The sequence below is a fragment of the Phacochoerus africanus genome, chromosome X (genome assembly GCF_016906955.1).
Source record: "Phacochoerus africanus isolate WHEZ1 chromosome X, ROS_Pafr_v1, whole genome shotgun sequence".
NCBI classification, from domain to species: domain Eukaryota; kingdom Metazoa; phylum Chordata; class Mammalia; order Artiodactyla; family Suidae; genus Phacochoerus; species Phacochoerus africanus.
The window spans coordinates 101,508,331-101,535,924 of NC_062560.1; the positions used below are offsets into that span (position 1 = coordinate 101,508,331).

The 27,594-nt window shown below is 42.1% G+C and overlaps 1 protein-coding gene across 1 annotated transcript in view; it reads left to right on the forward strand.

The window, feature by feature from the left end:
- The window catches only part of IL13RA1 (interleukin 13 receptor subunit alpha 1), a 55,006-nt gene extending 36,032 nt beyond the window's left edge, over positions 1-18,974 (forward strand). Inside the window, exons 9-11 of the mRNA XM_047764489.1 lie at positions 239-335; positions 2,349-2,433; positions 16,498-18,974. Of these exons, the coding sequence (XP_047620445.1) occupies positions 239-335; positions 2,349-2,433; positions 16,498-16,590 (275 nt within the window). The 3' untranslated portion in view covers positions 16,591-18,974. The remainder of the gene's footprint in view (positions 1-238; positions 336-2,348; positions 2,434-16,497) is intronic.
- The last annotated feature ends 8,620 nt before the right edge of the window (positions 18,975-27,594 follow it).

A 27,594-nucleotide genomic window follows, 5' to 3' on the forward strand; every position in this document is an offset into this window, starting at 1 on the left:
GGCCCAAGCCACTGCAGTCGGATTCTTAACCCACTGTACCACAGAAGGAACTCCAAGCAGGACTTCTCCCCCCTCCACTGTAAATATAACAAAAGACAAGAGAATTGAAGAGTTTGGGGAAAGATGTTGGGGAAAAGGGCAGAACTGTGATCTCATTAGTCTAATATAGCTCTTGATTGGTTTATTTCTAAAAGGGTTTTTATTTCTCATGTCTTTCTTTTTGCTTTCCATTCTCTAGGTCAAAAGGCCAATCCAACATTCTACATAACCACATTGCTCATCATTCCAGTCATTGTTGCAGCTGCAATTATAGTCCTTCTGCTGTATCTGAAAAGGTAAATCAACTGCCCAGCAGGCTTGACAGTTTTACTAGCCTGGTTGCTATGGTTATTATTCTTTGTGAGTGTGTTTAAGACTTGCACAATATATTGGAAGCATTTGGGCTCTAACTGGCTTTTGGTAGTCTGGCATGGCAAAGATGTATTATTGTGCCCATTTTCTGGTGAGGAAAGTGCTGTATTAGTTTCCCAGAGCTCTTCTCAGGCACTGTCCTCTTTGCATGTTTTTAGAATTGTCATTAGGACAAGTCACTCTACTCTTTCAAATGCCTGATTTATCAACAGTTAGAAATGGAGACCATTAACGCATTAAATGCACTCATCTAGTACAAAGTAGTCTGACGTGGGAGACATTTTGAATGTGGAATGGATAGCACTTGCTGATGGCTGCTTGCCTTTGGAGCTGCGAGGGAAATTGAGCCTCATATCGCTTCCTAGCCTTTCTCCCTTTAGATTTTTGACTTCAGCAACTGAGTGAATGCCGTACCCGTTTTCTGAGATAGAGAAGATTGGGAGAACTGGCTTTAGGGGAGTTCCCTTCATGGCTCAGTGGTTAATGAACCCGATTAGGATCTATGAGGATCTGGGTTTGATCCCTGGCCGTGCTCAGTGGGTTAAGGATTCGGCGTTGCCGTGAGCTGTGGTGTAGGTAGAAGACGTGGCTCAGTTCCCAAGTTGCTGTGGCTGTGGTGTAGGCTGGCGGCTACAGCTCCGATTCAACCCCTAGCCTGGGAAGTTCCATATGCTGAGGATATGGCCCTAAAATAGCAAAAACAAAACAAAACAAAACAAAAAAAACTGGCTTTAGGGGAAAGCTGAGGATTTGAGGTTTTTTTTGTTTTGTTTGTTTGTTTGTCTTTTAGGGCCTCATGGGCAGCATATGGAGGTTCCCAGGCTAGGGGTCTAATCGGAGCTGTAGCCACCAGCCTACACCACAGCCACAGCAATGCCAGATCCTTAACCCACTGAGCAAGGCCAGGGATGGAACCTGAGTCCTCATGGATACTAGTCAGATTTGTTAACCACTGAAGCACCACAGGAACTCTAGGATTTGAGTTTTGAACATGATAAGTTTGAGATGCCTATGAAATATCCAAGTAGAGATGTGAAATAGGTACTTGTATACAGGAACCTGGAGTTTAAGGGAGAGGTTTGGACTGGAGAATTTGGTGAGTTCTCGGCATGTAAATGGATTTAAAGCCCTAAGGTTGAAGAGAGCACTCATAAAGTGAGGGAGATAAGAAGGACAAAAGACTAAACCCTGGGGCCCACCAGTGTTTAGAGACCTAAGAGGGGATGTGGGTCCACCAGCATGTACTACCATCAGATGCAGAACCAGAGAGGGTATAACACACACAGACACACACGCAGTCATAACTGCGCGAGGGGATAGATGTGTTAATTAGCTTGATTGTGGTAATCGCTTCACAATGTATACGTATATGAACACATCAGGTTGTGCACCTCAAATTTTTTTTTGTTTGTCGAGTGTATCTCAATAAAGCTGGAAAAATTAGGTTAAATGATGGGTATATGTAATCTGTGACTGATGGCCCCTTTGCCTCACCCACACTTGATACTCTTAGGACATTGGTTTCTCAGTTTGTTTTAGAAATTTCTTCGCTAAAGATGACTTGCGTCCCATGTCTTTTGTCTAAGCCTTCTTTTTTAACACAACCGTATTTAAGTGGGACATTTCTATGGACTGGAAGATATGATCAAAAATACTTCTGTTCAGGAGTTCCCATGGTGGCTCAGCGCGTTAGGAATCCAGATAGCATCCCTGAGGATGCGGGTTCAATCCCTGGCCTTGCTCAGTGGGTTAAGGATCCGGCGTGGCCGTGAGCTATGGTGTAGGTCACAGACACGGCCCGGATCTCGTATTGCTGTGGCCGCGGCATAGGCTGGCAACTGCAGCTCTGGTTTGACCCCTGGCCTGGGAACTTGCAGATGCTGCAGATGCAGCCCTAAAAAGGCAAAACGAAAAAACCAACTTCTGTTTTCTTAAAGGCTCAAGATCATTATATTCCCTCCAATTCCTGATCCTGGCAAAATTTTTAAAGAAATGTTTGGAGACCAGAATGATGATACCCTGGTAAGTACTGACTCCATGAGGTTTGAAATTGATTTTTTTTTTTTTTGGTTGGGGGGGGGAGCCTATGGGGTTTTTAAATTTGGGGGGAAAATATATATAATATAAAATTTACCACTTTAACCAGCTTTAATTACACAGTTCAATGGCATTAAGTGCATTTACAGTGTTGTGCAACCATCCTCACTATTTCCTGAAGTTTTTCATCATCCCAAATAGAAACCATACCCATTAAACAATAATTCTCCATTCCCCTTAACCCCTGGTAACCTCTGTTCTGCTTTCTGTTTCTGTGAATTTGCCTAGTCTAGCAAGCTCCTATAAATGAAATCCTATAATATTTGGCTTCTTTCACTTAGCATCATGTTTTCAAGGTTCACCCCATGTGGTATGTAGCACATGTCAGAATTTCACTTCAAAACTGGTTATTTTAAACTACATTTTATCAAACAGATTAAAGAGCTCTTTCACAATCTTGTATCTCAGGGCAAGCATACCATTTAAGTAGTCCCCAGAATACTATGCCGGTTTCATATCACTGGGCTTCAGTGTCCTTCTGGGGGCAGGGAACATATTTGATCCAAACATGCAGGGGAAGGAGCCTCCTTTATGAAACTAAACCAATAGGCAGGTCTTCTAACTCTTGGGTGATCCTTAAAACTTGATTTGGGGAAAGAGAAAGATAATATAAATAATTGAAATCGATTGTGTTCAGGCTCTTGCCTGGAAAGCTGGCCTCTAGTTCTAGCTGGAACTGGAACAAACCCACCCCGACTGTTAGAGGTAGCTGGCTGCAGACTCTCATGCTAGAATTTGTGGCTGGAAAAGCTAAGACCTTATGGAAACAAAAGAGTTTGAGGTTTCTCTGATAAACACATTCACCCAAATAAAATAATACAGACACTAAATGAAATAAATATCAATATTATTGTATATATCTTAAATGAGTAATTTCAGGCATAGGGCAGTTAATTCGGGAAAGCAGTACAGCATGGTAGACAATAGCCTGCGCTCCGGAGTCAGAGTGTCTGGATTCAAATCTCTGCTGTGTCATTTACCATCTCTTTGACCTTGGATAACTTCCTTAACTTCCCTGTGCCTCAGTTTTTCTCAATTGTAAAGTGGAGGTAAGGATAGCACCTGCCTCATATTGTTGTTAGGTGGATGAAGCTAATTTAATACATAAAAACTGCTTCGTGTGCCAGGTGCTTAGTAAGTGCTGGTGATTACTATTACTATTGATAGACCTTTCCATTTATCTTTCATGCCCAAACAATTCTTGTAATAATGTGTGGTTGACAATAGCAGTGATGATTTATGGCTAAGGGAGGAAGGCAGGGGGGCTCCCATGCTGTCAGAGGAGGAATCATCTGGATCATTTTTTCACCAAGTCATGGTCATGGCCAGGGTAACTCTGCCAGATAGGGCACCACTAGGCAGGTAGGTCCAAAAGTCAGGTGCCTGGTGAAAGGCTTGTCTACTGTGACTGAGATGACTATGGCAACCAGTGATTCTTCAGCTTCAGTTGCGTCACAGTCAACTGTTAATTCTTGTAAGTATATAGAATCCTGAGCCCTGCCTCTAGAAGTTCAGATCACTGGGTCTGGGATAAGTCCCAGGAATCTGCATATTTATTTGCTTTTTTTTAGGGCCACGCCTGTGGCATACGGAAGTTCCCAGGCTAGGGGTCGAATCCGAGCCAGGGCTGCCCGCTCACACCATAGCCACAGCGACGCCAGATGTAAGCCTCATCTGCAGCCTACACCACAGCCACAGCGACGCCAGATTCTTAACCTACTGAGGGAGGCCAGGGATCGAACCCACGTCCTCATGGATGCTAGTCAGATTCGTTACCAGTGAGCCACAATGGGAACTCCAGTCTGCGTATTTACAAGGAGCCCAAAGATGATTCCTGTCCTGGCAAGATCATTCATGGCCCACACTTTGAAAATCCCTCTTATATTTTCCTTAGGATTACCCTCATGTCTTTCTTCCTTTTTGTCAGCTATGTGATAGATGCTGGACGTTGACAGTTGTGCAGGTGTTTCTAAAACACCTCTGACCGGTTATTGGAAGTCTACTCTGTGTACACAGTGTATTAAATGCTCCATCTTCATAACCATCCTGTGGTGTAGGTACTGTTACTACCATTTTGCCAATGAGGAAATGGAGCCTCGGTGAGGTTAAATAACTTTACAGCTAGTAAGTAATGAGGTGGCCTCTGACCCAGGACTGTCTGATTATAGAGCTCCCTCTCTCTCTCTTTCCATTATGCTGCATTGCCTTTTGTAAGAGGGAGTGTTTGTCCTCGAGAACCTCATCACCTCCTTAGAGTCCTGTATGATAGAAGTCGCGGGTTGGGATAGAGCAGTTCCAAGAAATAGATCTGGAGTCACACACTGTGGCTGGCCTTACGTGAGAAGGCAGTGGGAATATCATTCTCACAACAACCTGGAGGGAGTGCATCAGCGAGGGAGGCGCTGGCATGGTAACAGCCTGGGAGCCTAGGCCTGAATTTGCCCCACAGGTGTTGTCATTTGGGGATCTTAAGCAAGGCGTGTACTTGACCAGTTCACCTCAGGCGAAACTTGCCATTCCTGATTCCCGCTATGGTTTCACACGTTGTCCTCACATGCCAGAGCCCCGAAAGACATGTGAGTCTGCTACCCTTCTTAGCAGAGTGAAGACAAAGCACCATGACGCACATGCCCAGGATCTGTGAAAACAGGTTTGTGCTCCCTGATATACACAAGACATACAGCCAAAGCATTGGTGAGATATAAATTTCCAGCTTTTTAGGGCCATACCCATGGCATATGGAGGTTCCCAGGCTGGGAGTCCAATCAGAGCTACAGCTGCAGGCCTACAGCACAGCCACAGCAACGCGGGATCCAAGCCACGTCTGCGACCTACACCGCAGCTCACGGCAATGCCAGATCCTGAACCCACTGAGCAAGGTGGGCGGGTCAAACCCGCAACCTCACGGTTCCTAGCTGCATTCATTTCTGCTGTGCCACAATGGGAACTCCTGGCTTAATAAGTGTCTAAAAAGTGATAATATCTAGTGTCCACAAGTGGGTAGGAAACTAGCACTTTTCATGCACTGCTGGTGGGCTTGTAAAATGGTATGTAGTCTTTCTGGAGGGCAACTTGCTAAAATGTAACAAGCATGTATATTTGGTCTTATAATTACTTCTTTAGGAATCTATTTTATGGAAATAATCCAGCAATGGCACAAAGATGGTCAGTGCAGCATTTGTTTGTACCATGAAAAATTAGAAACTAAGGAAATATCAATCATCAAGTTTTTTTTGAAAGGTAGATTTTCACAGCATTTCATGTCCTAGCAAAGGACTTTAAAGTGTAAAAAACCTATCGTATCTGTCTGGTGCATTACAATCCCGATTTCTGTAAAAATGCATCAGTATATACATAGACCAGTGAGTGGAAGGAAATGGGTCAGAATGATCATCTCTGGGCAGAAAGATTGTGGATAATTGATATTATTCTCTCTCTACCTTTCTGAAATTTCCAAATTGCCTGTAATGAGCATGTATTACTTTTATAATAAAAAGAATCCCTGTACAAGTCATTAAGGGAAAGGAGAATATTGTGGAATATTGTGGTCATCCAGGTCTGTGAGATAATAGGGATTTGAACTCAGGCGGTAGCGGGGGAGATTGATGCAAGAGACATTATTGAAGGAAACTCATTATGACTTGGTGACTCTGTGTGGGTGATGAAAGGTGGCGCGAGTAAAAAATAATTTCAAGGTTTCCAGCCTGGGTGATAGAGTGAGTGATGGTAACATTGACAGCAAAATCAGATCAATTATCTTTCTCAGAGATGGGAAAATTGCTTTTTTTCAATTTGCCGTCTAGAGGATAATATGTTGTCCCGATGAGTCAGATAATTCTATAATTTAGTGAGGCGGATGCACTGACGAGATGGACCACTAAAAGCATAAGATGTTTTTGTTTGTGGTGCTTGCGGACCATTAAATAAAGTCACTGTTTAAAACTAAAAGTATAATAAAAAATGCCAGACAGGGGAAGGGGTAATGGAACGTATTTCCATGTTTGCTTTTTAAACAGATGAGTAATCTGCTTTCTCTACATCTGCATGGCAACAGTTCTCACCAACTGAATGCATATGCAGCAGGAAAACTATCCTTTTATTTCTAGAATCGTCACATTATGGAATGAATAATGATGGAATGAAAATGGCCCTAGAGGTTGTCTAATGAGATGTATGTTTATATGTTTGGTTCTCTTTAATTATAACTTCTCAAAATTCTAGATTCTAGTCCAATCCCTCACTTTAAAGATGGGGACTTTGGGGGCCATGGAGATATTTCTCAAGAACTATCCCATAGAGAGATAATTACAGAACCTGAACTAGAAGCCACTGTAGCCCAAAGTCACCAACTTCAAATCCCAAGAAATAATCCATGCCCTTTCTGAACACTTTCTTCTTCCATGCTGCACCATCAATAGTGGCTCTTAAAAACACTTATTTAGGTGTGGCCACCAATAAATTAAATCTTTTGTAGTTTTCCTTAAGGTTTCTAGTGTTTTGACAGTGTTTTGTTCATCACTGTAGTAACATTTTGGCCAACAGCATTTTTTTTCTGTTGCTTTGCTGTTTGCCTTTTCTTTGTGACTAATTGGGCTGCTGGCCATATTTGGGCGGGGGGGGGGGGTTGGCTTTGCAGAGAGAATTGCTTCTCTTTTGCATCTGTATTTCTTTTTCATCCTTGTAAAATTTTATCTATTCTTCCCCCACTTCTTGGAAACTAATTATATTTTCAGTACTGTGCCAGTTTTGCATTCCTTTTTTTTTTGTCTTTTTGCTATTTCTTGGGCCGCTCCCGTGGCACATGGAGGTTCCCAGGCTAGGGGTCGAATCGGAGCTGTAGCCACCGGCCTACGCCAGAGCCACAGCAACGCGGGATCCGAGCCGCGTCTGCAACCTACACCACAGCTCACGGCAACGCCGGATCGTTAACCCACTGAGCAAGGCCAGGGACCGAACCCGCAACCTCATGGTTCCTAGTCGGATTCGTTAACCACTGCGCCACGACGGGAACTCCCCAAGTTTTGCATTCCTGATTGGAAAGCAGCTTTTTAACTTGGAGTGGACTTCCAAATACTGCTGAATTTTTTTTTTTTTTACTTCAGTGTGTACCTTTAAAAACTAAGATTGCATTCCTACATAGCCAAAATAACATAACCTCACTTTAAAAATTATTAATTCCTTAATATCATCTAATACTCAGTTTTTATTCAAGTTTTTCCAGCTGTCCCAATTGTCAGGAGACAGGTCATATCCAGTTGCCCCACCATTGGTGAGGCTAAGATTGACCACTGTAGTTAAGGTGATAATAGCAGGTCCCCTCTTGGCTGTCTGTATGTTTCCTCTGCTTGCCACCTAAATCTGTGTGGTCTTATGTTAGTGTCCTGTCAGCACTTATTGGCCAATTGGTATCCTTCCTTGAACTGATAATTTCATGAAGGGTTGTGAAATGATGGTGATTTTTCTCATCTGTCATTTAATCTACATTTATAAGCTGACACTTTTCTATAAAGCACTGCTTTCAGTCATCAGCTAGGCTGCTTGATTTTTCTAAAATTCAGTTTCTGGAGTTCCTGACGTGGTTCAGCAGAAACGAATCCGACTAGGAACCATGAGGTTGCAGGTTCGATCCCGGGCCTTGCTCAGTGGGTTAAGGATTCAGCATTGCTGTGAGCTGTGGTGTAAGCTGTGGTATAGGTCGCAGTGTGAGCTGTGGTATGGGTCACAGCCTCGGCTCAGATCTGGCGTGGCTGTGGCTGTGGTGTAGGCCGGCGGCTACAGCCAATTCGACCCCTAGCCTGGGAACCTCCGTATGCCACAGGTGCGGCCCTTAAAAAAAAATAAAAAAGAAAATTCGGTTTCTGCTAGAAAAGTAGGGTACATGTTTAATTCTTTCCCTTTAATTATCCATTTTTAAAATGAGGGTACCACCTCAAATGGTACCAAATTAGTCCCCTCCATACCACATTCAACTAGTTCTTTTTTTTGTTTCTGTCTTTTTGTCTTCTTAGGGCCGCACCCACGGCATATGGAGGTTCTCAGGCTAGGGGTCTAATCGGAGCTGTAGCTGTCGGCCTACACCACAGCCACAGCAACACGGGATCCGAGCCACATCTGCGACCTACACCACAGCTCACGGCAACGCCGGATCCTTAACCCACTGAGCGAGGCCAGGGACTGAACCCATAACCTCATGGTTCCTAGTCGGATTCGTTTCCGCTGCACCACGACAGGAACTCCTCAACTTGTTCTTTTTCTTTTTTAACCTGAAGTGATTTTAAGGCATAAGGATCTACAATTCACATGGTACAATTTTCTGTTGTGAATGTTGCTCTGAAGAAGATGGGGACATATAATCAGTTGACTTGTATATACAAGGCCAGTGCTGAACATGGTGCTTTAGGTGCAGGAAGCCCACCTCACCTCTGTGGGCAACTCACTGTGGGAAATCACCAAATCTTGAAAGTGCTCTTAAATTGAGACTTGATGTTCCATATTCTATGAATTTTGTTTCTCTCTCTCTCTCTCTCTCTCTCTCTCTATATATATATATATATATATATGCACACCCATTTTTCTAGCATGACTAACAACTAAAAGCAAGTTGCGATCACCACCCAAACACCAATTTTTTTTCATCTATGATGTTTTTCATCTTTGGCCATTATTCTATTGTTGATTATCTTGTTTAAAAAAAAATGTCAGTGCAAGAATTGAATTACGCACCATAATTTTGTGGATTTATTTTTTTCTACAAGTAATTGTAAGATGAGCCTGACATATAATTCACAAAATTGAATAATAGGTCAGAGCCTTTGCTTTTGTCCCTTTTACCTTACATGGACATATCCACAGATGCAATGCTCAGACAAAGGCCCTGATGATGATGATGGGTGAAAATGAGAGTAATCAAAGTTTCAGGAATGAAAAAAGGCAATTAAAAAATTAATGTATTCTTAGAAGCCATTTTTGCTGCAGTCTTCAGATTGCCTTTTTCCTGTCTAACACAGCGAAGAATGGGGACTAATGAGCAGAAACCGATGAAAAATGTTAATATTCAGGGTGCACTTTTAAAATTAAAATGAATTTTTCTTTTAAAAGAAATATGTGTTTATTGTAGAGAAGTAAGAAATACAAATCACCCAAAGAAAAATGAAAATCACTCTTAATCCTGTCACCCAGATACGACCACCTCTAAGGTTATGACAACAACATAGAGCAATGGCAATACAGTCGTCTCTCAGGATCGGTGGGGGACTGGTTCCAGGACCCTGTCAGATACCAAAATTCATGGATACGCAAGTCCCTTGTATAAAATAGTGGAGAATTTGCACATAACCGATGCACATCCTCTGCAGGGCTGGCCGTGCTTTTACTGGTGAATGGAATAATCATGACAACAACAATAATAACAGTTCATACTTACTGAGCTCTTGCTATGTATCAGACACTTTTCTAAGTACTTCCCTTATAAAGTTGTCCCCGTCCTACAGCAAGTATTGTCTCCATTATATAGATGGACAAAATGAAGAGCCAGAGGGACTGTGTACAACTTGTTCAAGGTTACGCTGCCACCTAGCAGAGCTAGGATCCAAACAAAACCAGCAAGTGTTAGAGCTGGGATCTGAACCCAGGCATCCTGATCCTCCAGTCCACACTTTTAGCCCATCATATCATATAATTCGTTTTACTAAAATGTTCATATTTACTTTTATTTGAAGTTTAACAGATGAGAAAGAAACAGGTGGAGCTGAAGGGATTTCTGAACTTTTGACAGACTGTAAAATAAATTGTTAATGATTATTGAAAAAAGCAATGTTTCCACATGTTTTTCCCATTCTCTCCCCATTTTTTTTTTCTGCTTTTTTTAGGGCCGCACCTGTGGCATATGGAGGTTTCCACGCTAGGGGTCTAACAGAGCTGTAGCTGCCAGCCACAGCCACAGCCACACCAGATCCGCCAGCCACAGCCACACCAGATCCTTAACCCACTGAGCGAGGCCAGGGATCATACCTGCAACCTCATGGTTCCTAGTCAGATTCGTTTCTGCTGCACCACAGCAGGAACTCCCTTCTCCCCATTCTTAAAGTTGTCCATCCATTATCTGCATTTTCAAGCATAAGGCCATTATATACTGTATTGCCTCCCTTATAGCCCCCCCCCCTTTTTTTTTTGCTTCTTATGGCCACGCCCGCAGCATATGAAAATTCCCAGGCTAAAGGCTGAATCGGAGCTGTAGCTGCCAGCCTACGCCACAGCCACAGCAACACTGGATCTAAGCCATGTCTGCAACCTACACCACAGCTCACAGCAACGCCGGATCCTTAACCCACTGAGCGAGGCCAGGGATTGAACCCGCATCCTCATGGATACTAGTCAGGTTCATAACCTGATGAGCCACAAGAGGAACTCCCCCTTATAGTCCTCTTTAGTCTTATTTCTGTATGGGTATGTATTTGATGCTAACTCCCGATCTTTATGTTGACATCTCTCCAGTCATTTTGGTTTTTGGAAGCTCCAAAAGTTTTTTCAGTCCTGGTGACTCAGTGGGTTAAGGATCTGGCATTGTCACTGCAGCAGCGACCCAAGCGTCATGGGTTTGATCTATGGCCCAAGAACTTCCATATGCTGTGGGCATGGCCAAAATAAATAAATAAAAATAAGTTTTCTCAGGAAGGATTCATGGGACAAACATTTCCTGAAATATGTATGCATTGGTGGAGTTTCCTGCATTAATAATTGCAAGTCATTTTAGCTATATATACAATCCCTGACTTGCATGTTCTTGCCTTGGATATCTTAAATATGTCATCAGTTTTATTCTGGAATAAAATGTCAAAGTCTGCTGACAGTATTACATTCTTCCCAGATTAAAACACTTGGTCTTTTTTGCCTGGTTATCAGAAGATTTTTTTCCTTCAAAGTCTGATGGTTTTACTAAAAAATGTCTCCGTGTTGGTAATTCTGCATTGATTTTTCCAATGCATATAGTGTGCCTTTTCAGTATGGAGTTTCAAATCTTTTTTTTTTTTTTTTTTTTTTTTAGTTTCGGTAAAAATGTGTTCACTTCCAGGCTTCATTTTTCTGTTCCCTTCTTTTCTTCCTTTCTTTTCTTTTGCTTTCTAGGGCCGCACCCACATCACATGGAGGTTCCCAGGCTAGGGGTCGAATCAGAGTTGTAGCTGCCGGCCTACATACACCACAGCCACAGCAACACGGGATCTGAGCCGCATCTGTGACCTACACCACAGCTCATGGCAACGCCGGATCCCTGACCCGGGAATCAAACACGCATCCTCATGGATACTGATCAGACTCGTTTCCGCTACGCCACAACAGCAACTACTCTGTTCCCTTATTTCCTTTGCTTGTCTTCTATATTTGTCACATCCTCTTGAAAAAATTTCATCCACCTTCATTTCTTTTAAGTTAAAAAAAATTCCCCCTTTCATCTTCTGTTTCTCTTAAGGTACTATCTGTGTGTTTATTTGCCCCTGTGTTTCCTCTGGCTAGTCTTCATTTCTGAAAGGATTATTTTCTTTTACTTCTAATTCTTTCTTGAGTTTTGCCATGTCATTTCTGAGTTGTTCTTATTCTGCATTTTTAATATTCTTCCATATCATGCACATTTTCCCACATCATATAACTCTTTTCTTAATCTACTTTAGCTAGTTTTGAAATATTAGATTATAATTTTTGTATGCATTTTTTGTGGCCAGCTTTTTGGCATGTTTTAATTCTGTAAGAATATTATTCTATTGCTTATTTTTACATGAAATTAGTTTCCCAGAAGTTTTAGAAGGAGTCTTGATTTAGGACTTTTTTTTTCTAATTTCATGGCCATGGAGTTCCATCTTCTGTTATTTTTGACTTTTTTTCAGAATTGTAGTGAATTCCTTTCTGACCTCCTCTACTTTTATCTGGACTTTCTATTTTGTCTGTCTTGTCTCTGTTCCAGCCAGTGTGGAGTCTGTTCCCACCATTTTCTCTTCAGAGTGGGACTTTGCCCAGGAAGGGAGCTTTGGATGGTCTCGAGAGCTCATAGCGCCCAGGTGGCTCCCAGGCTATTCCGTGGACTCCTTGCTGTTGGTCACTCTTTGACGGTGCAAACCTCTGCCAGTCTGACTCATTGTTCATAAGTCAGCCTGCTGAGGTTTGAGTGAGTCATTTTAGAGTTCTCAGATCTACCAGATGCCCTGCTGATTTCCTCTCTGTACTCTCCCATAGCTAATGCCGTTTTGCTCCTGAAGCCTCTCTGATTTGTCACCACCCACTCATATTTCAGGGCTCACGGGGGCCTCACTTTCATCTGGCTTTGTTGCAGATTGTTTCGTGGATTTTAGTTTTGCTTTCCTACTTAGGCTTCCTACTTGTGGTTTTTATTGTGGCATCTGGGGAGATTCAAAAACTCTGCTGCTGAGAGTTCCCATTGTGGCCCAGTGGTTAACGAATCTGACTAGCATCCATGAGGACATAGGTTCGATCCCTGGCCTCGCTTGGTGGGTTAAGGTTCCGGCGTTGCCTGTGAGCTGTGGTGTAGGTCGCAGTCGTGGCTTGGATCCCGCATGGCTGTGGCTGTGGTGTAGGCCGGCAGCTGCAACTCCGATTAGACCCCTAGCCTGGGAACCTCCATATGCCACTCTGCTGCCAAGCACCACCTTCCTCATGGGATTTCTCTGTAAACCACAGATCTTGGGCCAACTCCTGCCCACCAGTTGTTTGTGTACAGGCCGTAAGCTGCAAATCGTGTTTATACTTGTAAGTAGTTAAAAACATCTGAGGAAGAAAATTATATTAAATTTAAATTTCAGTGTCCGTAAAGATAGTTTTGTTGGAACACAGACATGCCTGTTCATTTATACATTGTCTATGGCTGCTTTCATGCTGCAGCAGCAGAGTTGAGTTATTGGGACAGAGACCGCATGGTCTTAAAGCTGAAAATATTTCTTAGCTGGCCATTTACAGAAAAAGTTCCCCAACCCTGGTCCTCTAAGATCCTTTTTAATGGCTAAATAATATCATACTTTGTAAATACATCACGATGTACTTAACCAAGTCCCTATTATCAGGCATTTAGATGAATTCTAAAATTTCATTATTTAGGCATCATTTCACAGCTAATATATTAGCATGTATATATTTCACTACTTTCTTGGGATATTGTTACAGGTAAGATTGCTGGATTAAAGGCGATTATGTGCATTTTAAACTCTTTGATTGCTATTGACAAATTGTCATCCAGAAAGGATATACAGGGTAAATGTCTATTAAGGATACTGGCTAAGTAAGTTATGGTACAATTATGCAATGAAATATTATACAGAGGTTAAAGAGAATGAGGTACACCTATTGTACTGATGTATAAAAATTATATGCTGACAAATTAAACATATATAGGGTATGATTCCTTCATATTAAGGAAATGGTGGCATTAGAATATGCACACACTTAAACTTGTCACAAGAAGCCTTGATTACAACTAGGTTATACTGACTTAAATAGCAACCAGTACTGTGTCTGAATGGTTGTTTGGCGATGGTTTTGCCCACATGAATGTATCTAATTAAAAAAAAAATTCTTCTCAATGCTATAGATGAGAAAAGGGCATCTTGTTTTAATTTTACGTCAAATATCATCTTTTTTCACATGTTTATTGGCTCGAATGAATTATTTTGCAAAATTCTTGTTCCTTGTCCATTTTTCCCCACAATATTCATCTTTTCCCTGGTGGTTTGTAAAGCTCTCTTAATATATCGGTTATTAGTCCTTTGGCTTGTCATCAGCGTTTGCCTTTGTATAGTATTTAGGGTGATTAATGATGTACAAAAGTTTTTTTTTCTTTTTATGCACTCAAATCTTCCTTTTTATATGTAGAAAGCCCTTTCCTACTGCAGATTTATATAATTGTTGCCTAATATATTTTTCCAGGACTTAATTAGATTTTGTTTTTTATATATAGGTCTTTAATCCGTAGGGGGTTTATCCATGTAGGCTGTGAGATAGGGTTTAACTTTATTTATTCCCTGATCCTATACCCTGGCAATCACTAATCTGTTTTCTGTCCCTAAAGTTTTGCCTTTTCCAGAATGTCATGTGAATGGAATCATGCAATACATCAATTTTTGAGTCTGGCCTCTTTCACTTAGCATAACGTCTAAGACACACCCATATTGTTGCACGTATTACTAGCTCCTTGCTTTTTCTTGCTGATTAGAATTCCATGATATGGCTGTACCCCAGTTTATTTAAGCATTCACGTGATCAAGGACATTGCAGTTGTTTCCAGTTGGGGGCTTTCATGAATAAAGCTGCTATAAACATTCATGTAGATGTCTTCGTGTGGACATGTTTTCATTTCTCTTGGGTTTGTACCTGGGGTTGAGATTTCTGAGTCATGCCGGTAAATATATATTTGATTTGATAAGAAACTGTCAGACTCTTTTCCATAGCAGCTGTACTATCTTACATTTCTACCAACAATATACGAGAGATCTGGTTATTCTGCATCCTTATCCGCACTTGAATGGTCAGTGTTTTTTTTTTATTTTAGCCATTCTACTAAGAGTATTCGTATTAAATAATTATTTAGAATAATTTGGGTATTTTAGGCAGTGCTTCCCAACTCAGCCCTCCAGGCACTCTCTACGACTGGATGCTCCTTACTTGCTGAGTCCATCTCAAAATGCACAGCCTGAGGCAGCTGAACGGTCACTGTTGCGCCTCTCTGATTTTCCCTACTTCTGTTGCCTGTTCCAGGCTTTTAGAACCAGGAAACAGCAGTGCAGAAAAGGAGCTAAGAAATAATCTAACGCAGGGTTGACAACCTTTTCTGTAAAGAGCCAGATAGTAAATATTTTTGGCCTTACAAGCTTTTTGGTCTGTTACAGCAACTCAGCTCTGCTGCTGTAGCATGAAAACAGCCATAGACAATTCACAAACAAATGGGTGTGGCTGTGTTCCAATAAAACTTTATTTACAAAGACAGGCAGCCTGCTGGATTTGGCCCTTGGACTATAGTTTGCTGTTCCATAGTTCAACCTAACCATTTTATTTTACAGATGAGGGGACTGAGCTCAGATTTTACCCTTCCCTTTGTTTGATTTGTAAGTAAGGAAGGCAAGGACGATGATATTGGCTTTCACCACAAGAGACACAGTTAAATTGAGTTCAAGATGAGCTTACATAATTCCCTGTTCTAGCAAATGATGTTACATGAAGCTGTCAATACAAGGTCTTTCAAAACTGCACATCAGAAGTTCCTGTTGTGGCTCAGCGGTAGCAAACCCTACTCATATCCATGAGGATGTGGGTTCAATCCCTGGCCTCCCTCAGTGGGTTAAGGATCCGGTATTGCCAAGAGCTGTGGTGTAGGTCACAGATGTGGCTTGGATCCTGAGTTGCCGTGACTGTGGTGTAGGCCGGTGGCTACAGCTCTGATTCAACCCCTAGTCTGGGAACTGCCATATGCCACAGGTGTGACCCTAAAAAAGCAAAACAAAACAAAACAAAACAAAAACTGCACTGAGACTTTTGGAAGATTTTATATATTACCGTTCACCTTGATGCTAGTAGCCTTTTTGAGCCTGTAACATCTCTGGCACAATGGTCAAATTTGTGTGGCTGAAAAAAAATAAAGAAGCAATTGAAGTAAGAGAAGCAGGCCACCCTTTTGTTCTTCTTCAAAAGACTTTGTTTCCAATATTGGAGATGTTCCCATTTGTTTTTCTCTTGAGATAGCTGTTAAACATATAACAGTCCTCTGGTTTTTTCCCTTTTAATGTTAACTCCTGATTGTTTTGTTTCTTTAATTGTTCAAATAGATGAAGATTCTTAGGATGAAAAAAAAAAAAAAAAAGAAAACACCGAAAATAGGAAAGCATATACTTGGGCTTCCATGCACACAAACCTTAAAATGAACATTGACTGCAAGTACTCAGAGAAAGAACATCATTTAGAAAAGTTACAGCGTGTGTGTTTTTTCTTCCCTTCCAGCACTGGAAGAAGTATGACATCTATGAGAAGCAAACCAAAGAAGAAACTGACTCTGTAGTGCTGATAGAAAGCCTGAAGAGAGCCGCTCAGTGATGGGGATAATTTATTTTAACCTTCAATGTGACCTTGTGAAGATTCATTTCGTTCTCCATTTGTTATCCGGGAACTTGTTAAATGGCAACTGCAGCTACTGGACCATTTAAAAACAGGCAGCTCATAAGAGCCACAGGTCTTTATGTTGAGTCGTGCCCCGAAAAACCAAAGATAATGGGCCCTTTGGAGAAAAGAGTGGAGTCCTTCTCGTTGCATTATAAAAGCAGACATCTTTTGCAAAGGCTTCAAACTAGGGGACAAAAGCAAAAAGCGATGATGGCAGCCAAGTTAGTCTTATCAAGAGGTGTGACAGCTTCCTGAGGGATCTCTGCCTGCTTTGTATTCTTTGTCTCAAATAATACCAACAGGTTTTATTTATAGGAGAACTCATGTTGGGTACAAATGCTAAAGTCAAAGTTGAGTCACGGACAACATCTAGCAAACAAAATTGATAAAATCTGTTATCCATTGCTTGGGAGCCCATTGAGTAATGGCTCTGGCTATTAAAACTCTTAATCGTCCAGAATCACCATCCCCTTCAGCAGCATTTTCCTCTGCTTTGAAAGGCCCAGGCATCCGTGTTGGCCGTGGTGATGATGACAGAAAAAGCAGAGGCAGCTTCTTTACCAAGACCTTTCAAAGCCATCGCAGGCTTTTAGTGGCAGTACAGGCGGAACGACTTACTGGCTCTTAGAGTTTGAACCACAGTCCCTAATGAAGTATTATTTTCTTTGCTTCACCTCTGCTACCCAAATCAAGCATTTACTCCTCGCCCAGATCATACTAGGCCCACGGGTGTGAGGCACAGACTCCCTGAAAGAATTGACAGTCAGGTTGGGGCTCCTCAGGTCTTTCTCCCCACCAGTCATTTCCCGGCCCTTTCAGCTCCCCAGTCCCAGCCCGTCTGCATCTCCCTCGTTCCCTTCTCCATAGTCTTTGACCCTCAGTAGCAATTAGATCATAAATCTGCTCAGAACACCTAGTGGAGCAGGGAGTAAATTGCATCTCAGGTAAAGTGTGAGTCGACTGAGAAACCATGACTAAGTTCCGAATATTTTGTCACTTCTGTGTGAGTCTGCGTTTCTTTGAGGGTTTGCAGCATTTAGTATTTCTCTACGCATTTTCTAACAGAAAGAAGGTATTATCTTCACCTAGAACTCTACTGTTTGCTTGAGAAAAAAAAAAATAATAGTCGTCTTTCTCTTTTCCCTTATTCCCACAAATGGTTGTTAGTAGGTTTCATTTCTTGTATTCATAGCCAGCCCGCCAAAGCTCCAATGTTTGTTCATTTGTTTGTTTGCATATGTTAGGGCTCCATTCTCACTCATCCCCGCAACATATCCATATATATGTATATATATATTCCCTCTACTCCTCCTACTTCCCCCAAATTTCCAGTTTGGAAATGAGAAGTTCCCCTCCCGTGTTTCTGTGCTCACACAGGTAGACTCAGATTACTGGTAGGAACTTGAGAACTTTAGAGCACAAGTTCTCCAAACAGTCATTCATCCGTTTGTTCTCATAAGGCTACTTCCAGTTCCTGCTCTTAGGGGAAGGGAGAACAGAGATCCCTGCTCTTTACAGGTTGGGGCAAAAAGTGGCAACGTGCTGGCACCACAGTGGAGGAGCACTATGCCCCGGGAATTTTTGAGGAAGTTGGAGTTCATGGCAGTGGGAGATGTCAAGGGGTTTCTTCCCTGTGCTTTTGTTTTTGAGGTCAGGTTGAGGCCGGGAGACAGGCATGGTGTTCCGTTTTGTCTTACTCTTCTCTAAAAAGAATATTTGATTTTCCCGTGTAAGGATGAGATTACTTCCTAGCCAGGTCTTATAATTCTGAGAAACAAAACACCTAAGTGCCTCGACCAAAGCCATTTTTCCTGTCATCCGATTTAGGTGGCATTGGGGAGGATACTTTGATATTCTGATTACCCAAGGAACAATGGCAGTCCTGCAGCCTGGGAGAGGGGAAATTGTGTGTTTTGTTTCCATCTTGCTCTTGTAGCAGTAAACTAGTTGAGGGAAAGGGGGGGGCAGTGAATTATGGGAGTACCTATGGTGTTTTATAATGGCTGCAAAGTGATCCCCAGGTCCTGAGAGCTTTAATACATCAGTGGAATTCCCATGACCTATAGGAAACGAGTAGATTCATGTACTCTTTTATGTCTAACCTATATGGATTTTTTTTCTCCACATATCTAAGTAAACTCATTATAAGAATGGTCATTCTGATTCTTTCATTCAGATAAGTTTTTTCTTCATCTGGGCACTGAAGGGATACGTGAAACAAAGTTAACATTTTTGGTAATGTCTTCCGCTGGGGATCATTTTGTTTAGCTTCTTATAGGAAAGCTTGAGTAAAATAAATATTGTCTTTTTGTATGTCACCTAAATGTGTCCCTTTGTCTTATTTGGGGAAAGTGTTGTGGCGGGGGTGGGGGGGGAAATGGCAGAAGAAATTGGAGGTGAAAGGATATAAGTTGGGGAAAAAAATCCAAGACCGCGATTTTACCTTACAATCATTTATCATAAGCTTCCCTGTGGTTCTTGGTTTGCCTCGGTTTTCTGATAAAGGCATGCGCTTGGTTTACTGTTAGTACAGCCTTTGCCAAAAGTACCTAAAGGGACATAAGTATTGGATAAATTTCGGTTATGACAATTAAGGGAAATGGAGAACTGGTTCTTACTCATTTTAAGCTTCAAATAGGGTGCCCTGTCCTTAAGGAGACTTCGTGGTATCCATGATGAGGGACCTCTGGTTATGAATTAATCATATGAGTGGATTAGCTCTGAGACTAGGAAGATAGTTTTCAATAGCTTCCCTCTTAAGAGATGGTAATGTACTTTCATAGTTTTTGTAACTACAGCAAAATGGTTCGAATGCCATAGAGGGTCTTTCTCCTTCATGTGAAGTTCTAAGAGTGCGTCTTTTAGCCTGACCGCTTTCCAAGATCCAAGCAATGGGGTGTGTGTAGACGGTGTTGTACTTCTGTAACTACCTAAAATGATCCAAGAAGATTCTGCAAATCCCCTTGCAGGTAAGAAGTATAGTTTTGTTTTGAATAAGAAACCACCTTTTGATTCTTATTCTTCTTATTTTTCTTTTTAGGGCCGCACCCTCGGCATGTGGAGGTTCCCAGGCTAGAATCAGAGCTACAGCTGCCAGCCACAGCCACAGCCACAGCAACACCAGAGCCATGTCTGCGACCTACACCGCAGCTCACAGCAATGCCAGATCCTTAACCTACTGAGCGAGGCCAGGGATCAAACCTGAAACCTCATGGATACTAGTCAGTTTCGCTTCCCCTGAGCCACGACGGGAACTCCTTGATTCTCAAGACATCAACACATTGAATATTATGACAGAAAATATTTAACTGAGGCCACTAGAGATTGTATATCTGTATGAGATTTATGGAAAACAAATTCCTGTAGCCAAAAACATGTTCATCTCATCTCAGGGCAGGGGAGCCAGAATGATCTAAGCCCATTTGCTTTCCAGGGTCATTTACCATTTTGTCATTTCCATGAAGTTCTCTTTTTTACAAGTACAACTTCGTGCTCGTGTAAGTAGCATATTATGCTACTAGCATATTAGTAGTTTTAGAATAAAGTCAGGGGACAAGAACATTTATTTCAGAGACTCTGTTTTCTTTTAAACCCTAATGATTCAGTCAAGCAGTAAAGGATTTTGTAAATACCATAGCTAAATCTTGGCATGCTTTGACTTGCTTTTACTTGAAGCAAAGGAGTTTTCAATAACATTCGAATGTGCTAGATATTGTTGACATCAGTTCCCAAGATTATTTCTTCCTGACGATTCTTTGGCCTTTAACTGTCTTTCCTACTGGTCATATGTTCAGTTTGCCATTAGCAACAGGCAAATATTTCACTACTAGTTTTCAGCATTTATAGGTAGACCATTATATAAAAAGAGAAAACATATAGTTATTAAGTAGCTACTGCATGCTAAGTCACATTTGTTATTTCGCTAAATCCCCACGTGAGTTCCATGAGATGGGTTGCATTGTTATCTTCATGCTACAGAGGAAGAAACTGAGATGTAAAATGATAGGATTATGTGTGCAAGATCACACAGCTCACGACTGAGACAGAATTGGAAAACAAGGCTGCCGGACTTTAGAGCCTGTATCATATAGCCAGTGATGTACTTATTTGTCCTAAGGAGGCAGTTACCTAAAGAAGAAACACTTTATTTCAAATTATTGCCAAATTTCTTATCAACTGGAAAACGGAGTTTACATCACTGAATTGCAAAGCGACCTTTATTCCCCATCTTAAGATTCATTTATGCCTTCATTCCTCTATGAGCGAGGCAGTGTGCTAGACCCTAGGAGTTTAGAGCTGAATACTATTCATCTGGGTATCAGGTGGCTGGTCAGGGGGAAGCTACTTTGTACAAGGAAAGAAACCTAGATTCGAATTTAGGAGTTCCAGGAGTTCCCGTCGTGGCTCAGTGATTAACGAATCCGACTAGGGACCATGAGGTTGCAGGTTCGATCCCTGGCCTTGCTCAGTGGGTTGAGGATCTGGTGTTGCCATGAGCTGTGGTGTAGGTCACAGACTCGGCTTGGATCCCGCGTTGCTGTGGCTCTGGCAGAGGCCGGCTCTATAGCTCCAATTCGACCTCCATATGCCACAGGTGCAACCCTAAATAGCAAAAAAATAAATAAAATAAAATAAAATAAAATGAAGATGATAGACTTAGTGATTTGTCATCCCATCCAAGGCTCACGGCAGTGACCATAAGTTGCAGAGCTCACTTGGAAGCGAGGATCTTTGCTACGTACACTGGCAGTTTCATGGGCATGTCCCTCCCTCTCTCTGGGCATCAGTGTTGCCATCTGTAAAATGAGGAGGTTGGACTAGATTAGCTCTATTCTGACACCCTGCAAAAATGAAGACGATGACTTTTGTTTTACATTATCAAGAAAATATGTTTATGATCACCTCCTACTCTTGATATTGTAGTTATTAGCTATTAGCCGTAAGTGCCAAAAATAACTAAAGTTATTTTAAAAAGTTATTAAAAAATAACTTTAATAGAACAGTAAGAACAAAGGAATGCATATGTTGGAAGAGCCCTGGGGTTCATCCAAACAGAGAATTTTCACAAGAGCCCAGCCATGGTCGTGCCTAACTAACATTTCTTAACATACTTTGCAGATCCTAGGTCATTTTGCCTAGAAGCTCAAAACATGGATTTTGTATAATATAGATTGCTTGTATAATGACTGCATCTGAAACAGTCTCTAAAATAGAGCCGGAGATCCCATCGTGGCTCGGCGGTTAACGAATCCAACTAGGAACCATGAGGTTGTGGGTTCGATTCCTGGCCTGGCTCAGTGGGTTAAGGATCTGGCGTTGTGGTGAGCTGTCGTGTAGGTCACAGACGCAGCTTGGATCCCGCATTGCTGTGGCTGTGGGGTAGGCCGGCAGCCGTAGCTCCGATTGGACACCTAGCCTGGGAACCTCCATTTGCCACGGGAGCGGCCCAAGAAATGGCAAAAAGACAAAAAAATAATAAATAAATAAATAATAATAAAATAAAATAGAGCCCATTTGAATTAGTACTTGCAAATTTGGTCATTGAACTTAACTTTTGGGGTTTCATTTGATCAAAATAAAACGTACATAATTTTATTTTTTTATTAAAGCATACTTGATTTACAATGCTGTGCCAATTTCTGCTGTACAGCAAAATGACTCAGTCATAAACACAAATATAAACATTCTTATTTATTTATTTATTTATTTTTCTGTCTTTTGAGGGCCGCACGTGGGCATATGGAGGTTCCCAGGCTAGGGGTCCAATCGGAGTTGTAGCCACCGGCCTACACCAGAGCCACAGCAACGCAGGATCCAAGGCGCATCTTCGACCCACAGCATAGCACAGGGCAACGCTGGATCCTTAACCCGCTGAACGAAGCCAGGGGTCCTCGTGGATCCTCATCGGAGCCACAATGGGAACTCCTACATTCTTTTTTAAAAAATATGATTTTCCATCGTGGTCTATCCTGGGAGATTGGCTATAGTTCCCTGTGCTGTACAGGAGAACCTTATTTTCTATCCATTCTAGATGGAATTGTATCTACTAACCCCAAACTCCCTGTCCACCCCACTCCCTCCCCCTTTAGCAACCAAAAAACATGTGCAGAATTTTAAAACTCAGAGTACCTACCATTGGGTTTATAAAAAACAGTCCCCTGCCCCACCCCTCCTTGGGCTTGGTTCCTCCTCCCAGAAGAGATGTTCACACCCTAATCCCCGGAATTCCTGAAAATGTTACTTTACATGGCAAAAGGGGCTTTGCAAATGTGATTAAGATGACAGAATTGAAAATGGGGAGATTATCCTGGATTATCCGGCGGGTCTGGATCTAATCATTTGCGCCCCTACAAGTAGAGACATTTCTCTGGCTGGAGAGATTCAAAACAGAGAGGATCAAAGTGGTGCTGCTGGCGTGACCATGGAAGAGGCCACGTAGATAGTGTTCCAGGGAACCGGGTCCTGCCAGCAACCTGAATAAGCCTGAAAACCGACTCTCCCCCAGCGCCTCCTACGAGGAGCCCGGGCTGGCCAAGCCATGATTTCAGCCTTGTGAGACCCCGGTATCTGTCTTCCTGGGAATTCCCTTTGCTTCTCTTCAGTGTTAGATTCTGTTTCATGGATCTCAGGTTGCCCTCTTTCTTGCTTTATGCCCTGGTTTTGCTGGACCACACCCTGCACTAACTTCCTTAGGAAGATTGCATGGGAGGTAATTTGAATAAAACCCTTCTGTGTCTGAACATATCCTCATACATCCTTCAAATTTTCACCAAGTGAAGAATTCCTAATTAGAAAGAGTTTCCTTTTAGAATTTTGAAAACATTATTCCAATATGTTCTTGCTTGTAGTATTGCTTTTGAAAAGTCTGATCCCCTATTGATTTCTTTGCTTTTTTGGGGGGGGCTGCACCCCCGGCATATGGCGGTTCCCAGGCTAGGGGTCTAATCAGAGCTACAGCTGCCGGCCTACACCACAGCCACAGCGATGCCAGATCTGAGCCACGTCCTCGACCTACACCACAGCTCACGGCAACACTAGATCCTTAACCCACTGAGCAAGGCCAGGGATTGAACCCGAAACCTCATGGTTCCTAGTCGGATTCTTTTCTGCTGCGCCACCATAGGAATTCTGATTTCTTATTTATTTATTTATTTATTCATCTGTATGTAACTTTTCCTGCAAGCTTTAGAGTTTCTCTTTTGATCTCTAGTGTTTTATTTACTTATTTATTTGGCCACACCCAGAGCATGCAGAAGTTCCCAGGCCAGGAAATGAACCTGCACCACAGTGGTGACCAGAGCCACAGCAGTGACAACACCAGATACTTAATCACTAGGGAACTCCTGATCTCTACTGTTTTAAAATTTAACAGTGAGGGAGTTTCCATTGTGGCTCAGCAGTAACGAACCCGACAGTATCCATGAGGACGTGGGTTCAATCGCTGGCCTTGCTCGGCGGGTTAAGGATCCGGCGTTGCCTTGAGCTGTGGTGTTGGTCACAGATGTGGCTCGGATCCTGTGTTCCTGTGGCTGTGGTGTAGGCCATCAGCTGCAGCTTTGCTTAGACCCCTAGCCTGGGAACCTCCATATGCCATGGGTGCAGCCCTAAAAAGAAAAAAAGAATTAACAGTGATACGCCTTCTTATACATCTTCTTCCATTGACTGGGCTGGGCTTTTGTGAGCCCTTTCTATCAAAAAAACTCATTTTTCATTTTTGAGATGTTATATTATTTCTCACATAATTTCTTTTTTGTTTTCTCTATTTCCAGAGCTCCTATTAGTTGGCTATTGGATATCCTGGACTGAGTCTGTGATTTTCATGTCATTCTTTCATGTTCCAGTTAATCAGCTTTTGGTTCTACTTTCTGGGAGGTTTCCTTAACTTGATCTGTCTGAGCCTCAGTCTCATCTGTAAAATGCTGATTAAAAGGATCCACGTCCTAGAGTTATTTCAAGATGTCAATAAAATAAACCATATGTTATGCAGCTGTTAAAAAGAATGAAATGGTGCCATTTGCAGCAACATGGATGCACTTAGAAGCTTTCATACTAAGTGTTGTAAGCCAGAAAAAGAAAGACAAATACCATATGACATTATTTATATTACTTAAAAAGAGAGAGAGAGAGAGATACAAATGAACTTATTTCCAAAACCAAAAGAGACACACAGATGTAGAAAACAAACTTAGGGTTATCAACGGGGAAAGGAGGGTGGGAGGAGGAATAAATCAGGAGTATGGAGTTAACGTATACAAACTACTACATAAAAAATAACTATAAGGGGAGTTCCCCTTGTGGTGCCATGGAGTGAATCTGACTATTATCCTTGAGGATGAGGGTTCGATCCCTGGTCCCGCTCAGTGGGTTAAGGATCTGATGTTGCTGTGAGCTGTGGTGTACGTCACAGATGAGGCTCGGATCTTGAGTTGCTGTGACTGTGGCATAGGCCAGCAGCTGCGGCTCCTATTCGACTCCTAGTCTGGGAATCTCCATGTGCCGTGGGTGCCGCCCTAAAAAGAAAAAAAAAAAAAAAAAGATGAGTGTTCTTGGAGTTCCCGTCGTGGCACAGTGGTTAACGAGTCCGACTGGGAACCATGAGGTTGCGGGTTCAGGTCCCTGCCCTTGCTCAGTGGGTTAACGATCCGGCGTTGCCGTGAGCTGTGGTGTAGGTTGCAGACGCAGCTCGGATCCCGCGCTGCTGTGGCTCTGGCGTAGGCAGGTGGCTACAGCTCCGATTAGACCCCTAGCCTGGGAACCTCCCATATGCCATGGGAGCGGCCCAAGAAATAGCAAAAATAATAATAATAATAATAATAACTACAAGGACCTACTGTATAGAACGGGGAACTATATTCAATATTTTGTAATAACCTATAAGGGAACAGAATCTGAAGAATAGACATATAGGTTGGTAGATAGCTAGATGGGTATATGGATGAAAGACAGAGAACTGAATAGCTGTGCCGTACACCTGACACTAGCACGCTGTTATAAATCAACTATACTTCAATAAAATTTTTTTAAAAAGTAGAATGCAAGAGACATTAAAAAAACATAAAGTGAACTTCAGTAAGTGATGACTATGACTGCACTTTTATTTTGGCACCAATTCTTTATTCCTTCTTATATGAAAATGACAGTCCTAGTGCAGCAATATATCTTGCTTTTACAATATCTTATTATACCATTAACCTTCATTGTACTGAATTTGTCATGGCATGACCTTTTCTAATTGTACTACTTTAGAAAGAAAATATGGTATAAATCTAGTTAGCAATATTAGACTCTGAGAATGTTAGAATTCGAATCTTAACTCTCTTATTTATATTTCTAAAAATACTTAAAATCAAAGGTAGCTTTTGCTTTCTTTTCTGTTTTCTTTTTTTCCTGTCTCATCTGTAAAATAGTGATTAAAAGGATCCACGTTCTAGAGTTAGTTCAAGATGTCAATAAAATAAACCATATGTTATGCAGCTGTTAAAAAGAATGAAATGGTGCCATTTTGCAGTTGTCGGAATTTAAAAAAAAAAAAAAAAACAAAACAAACCCACAGATCTGCTTTCTCCCCTCGCCCCTGGGGTGCATGAAAACTGGAAAAACAATGCCGGATAGCTGTTCCTCAACAGTAAAATAGTTCGGAGCCCAAACTAACAATTTTCTCAGGATGGGAGTGTGGCGCAAACTTTGAATGTGTGACGTTTGTAGTAGGTTCCTTTGTGCAACCCAAAATAAAGCTCGCCAGTCCCTGGGGCACTAACGGAAGCTAACAGACAAGCAATGAAACTCAGCCCCCAGAGGAGGCCTGGATTATCTGTGACCTTCACAACCAAGAGCTGCTCTGTCTGCACATAGGGGTCCCGCGGAGACCAGAACTAGAGTTACAGAGGAAGAAGGCCTGTAAGTCAGGGACAATCAAACGTTGCTTGCTTGCTTTTTTTTCTTTTTTTGTCCTTTTAGGGCCACACCCACAGCATATGGAAGTTCCAAGGCTAGGGGTTACATTGGAGCTACAGCTGCCAGCCTATGCCACAGCCACAGCAACATCAGATTCAAGCCCCATCTGCAAGCTACACAGCAGCTGAGAGCAATGCCGGATCCTTAACGCACTGAGCAAGGCCAGGGATCGAACTTGAGTCCTTATGGATACTGGTCAGGTTCATTACTGCTGAGCCACAAAGGGAACTCCTATTTATTTCTTCATTTTTTTTTCAACCAGGAATGATGCTAAAACTATGTGACATGGGCACCAACCAATCAGATCTGACACCAGCTGTAATTTCTTGGTAGGGTCATACCAGTATGTACCACATCTTAGACTCAACAGATATTTATTGCGTGCCTACCATGTCCCATGCTGGACAAGTCACTTCCTTCCTCTTAGTTTCAGTCTCCTGTCCTGTGAAAAGGAGTAAGTGATCTGCAGGAGCCCCTTCAGGTCTAACATTCATAATCAGTAAAAGGGTAACTTTGAATTGTCTGGAGAACAACAATGGGAGCAGATATAGATAAATGGCCGCTGACCCAAGACTGGTAGATTTGAAAATGTTGACGAAAACAGAAGATGATTCCATGAGTTATTGTTTGAACTGAGGACTGGATGAAGAATACATTCTAAATGTCGTATCTTCATGATGTTTCCCAAGGCACTCGAGGGGAGACAAAGCTAGCTCTACCCAAAAGCTGGAGTTGGTTTTACAGCTTCGCTATTCAAGCTGCATCCCACTAGCCATCACCAACAGGCATATACAAGATACCTTTCCCCTTTGAGTCTACTCTTTGATTCTCTTTCCAGCCACTGCCAGCCTCCAAATGCTCTCTTTCAGTGGCTGGCCGTGGCTTGTCCATTCTGGCAAGGGTCCATGTTCCAGGGTTGTCCAGCTTCCTCTTTTCAGACTTACCCTGCCTCATTTCCTCTTCCATTTGGCCTGTGCTTCCTTT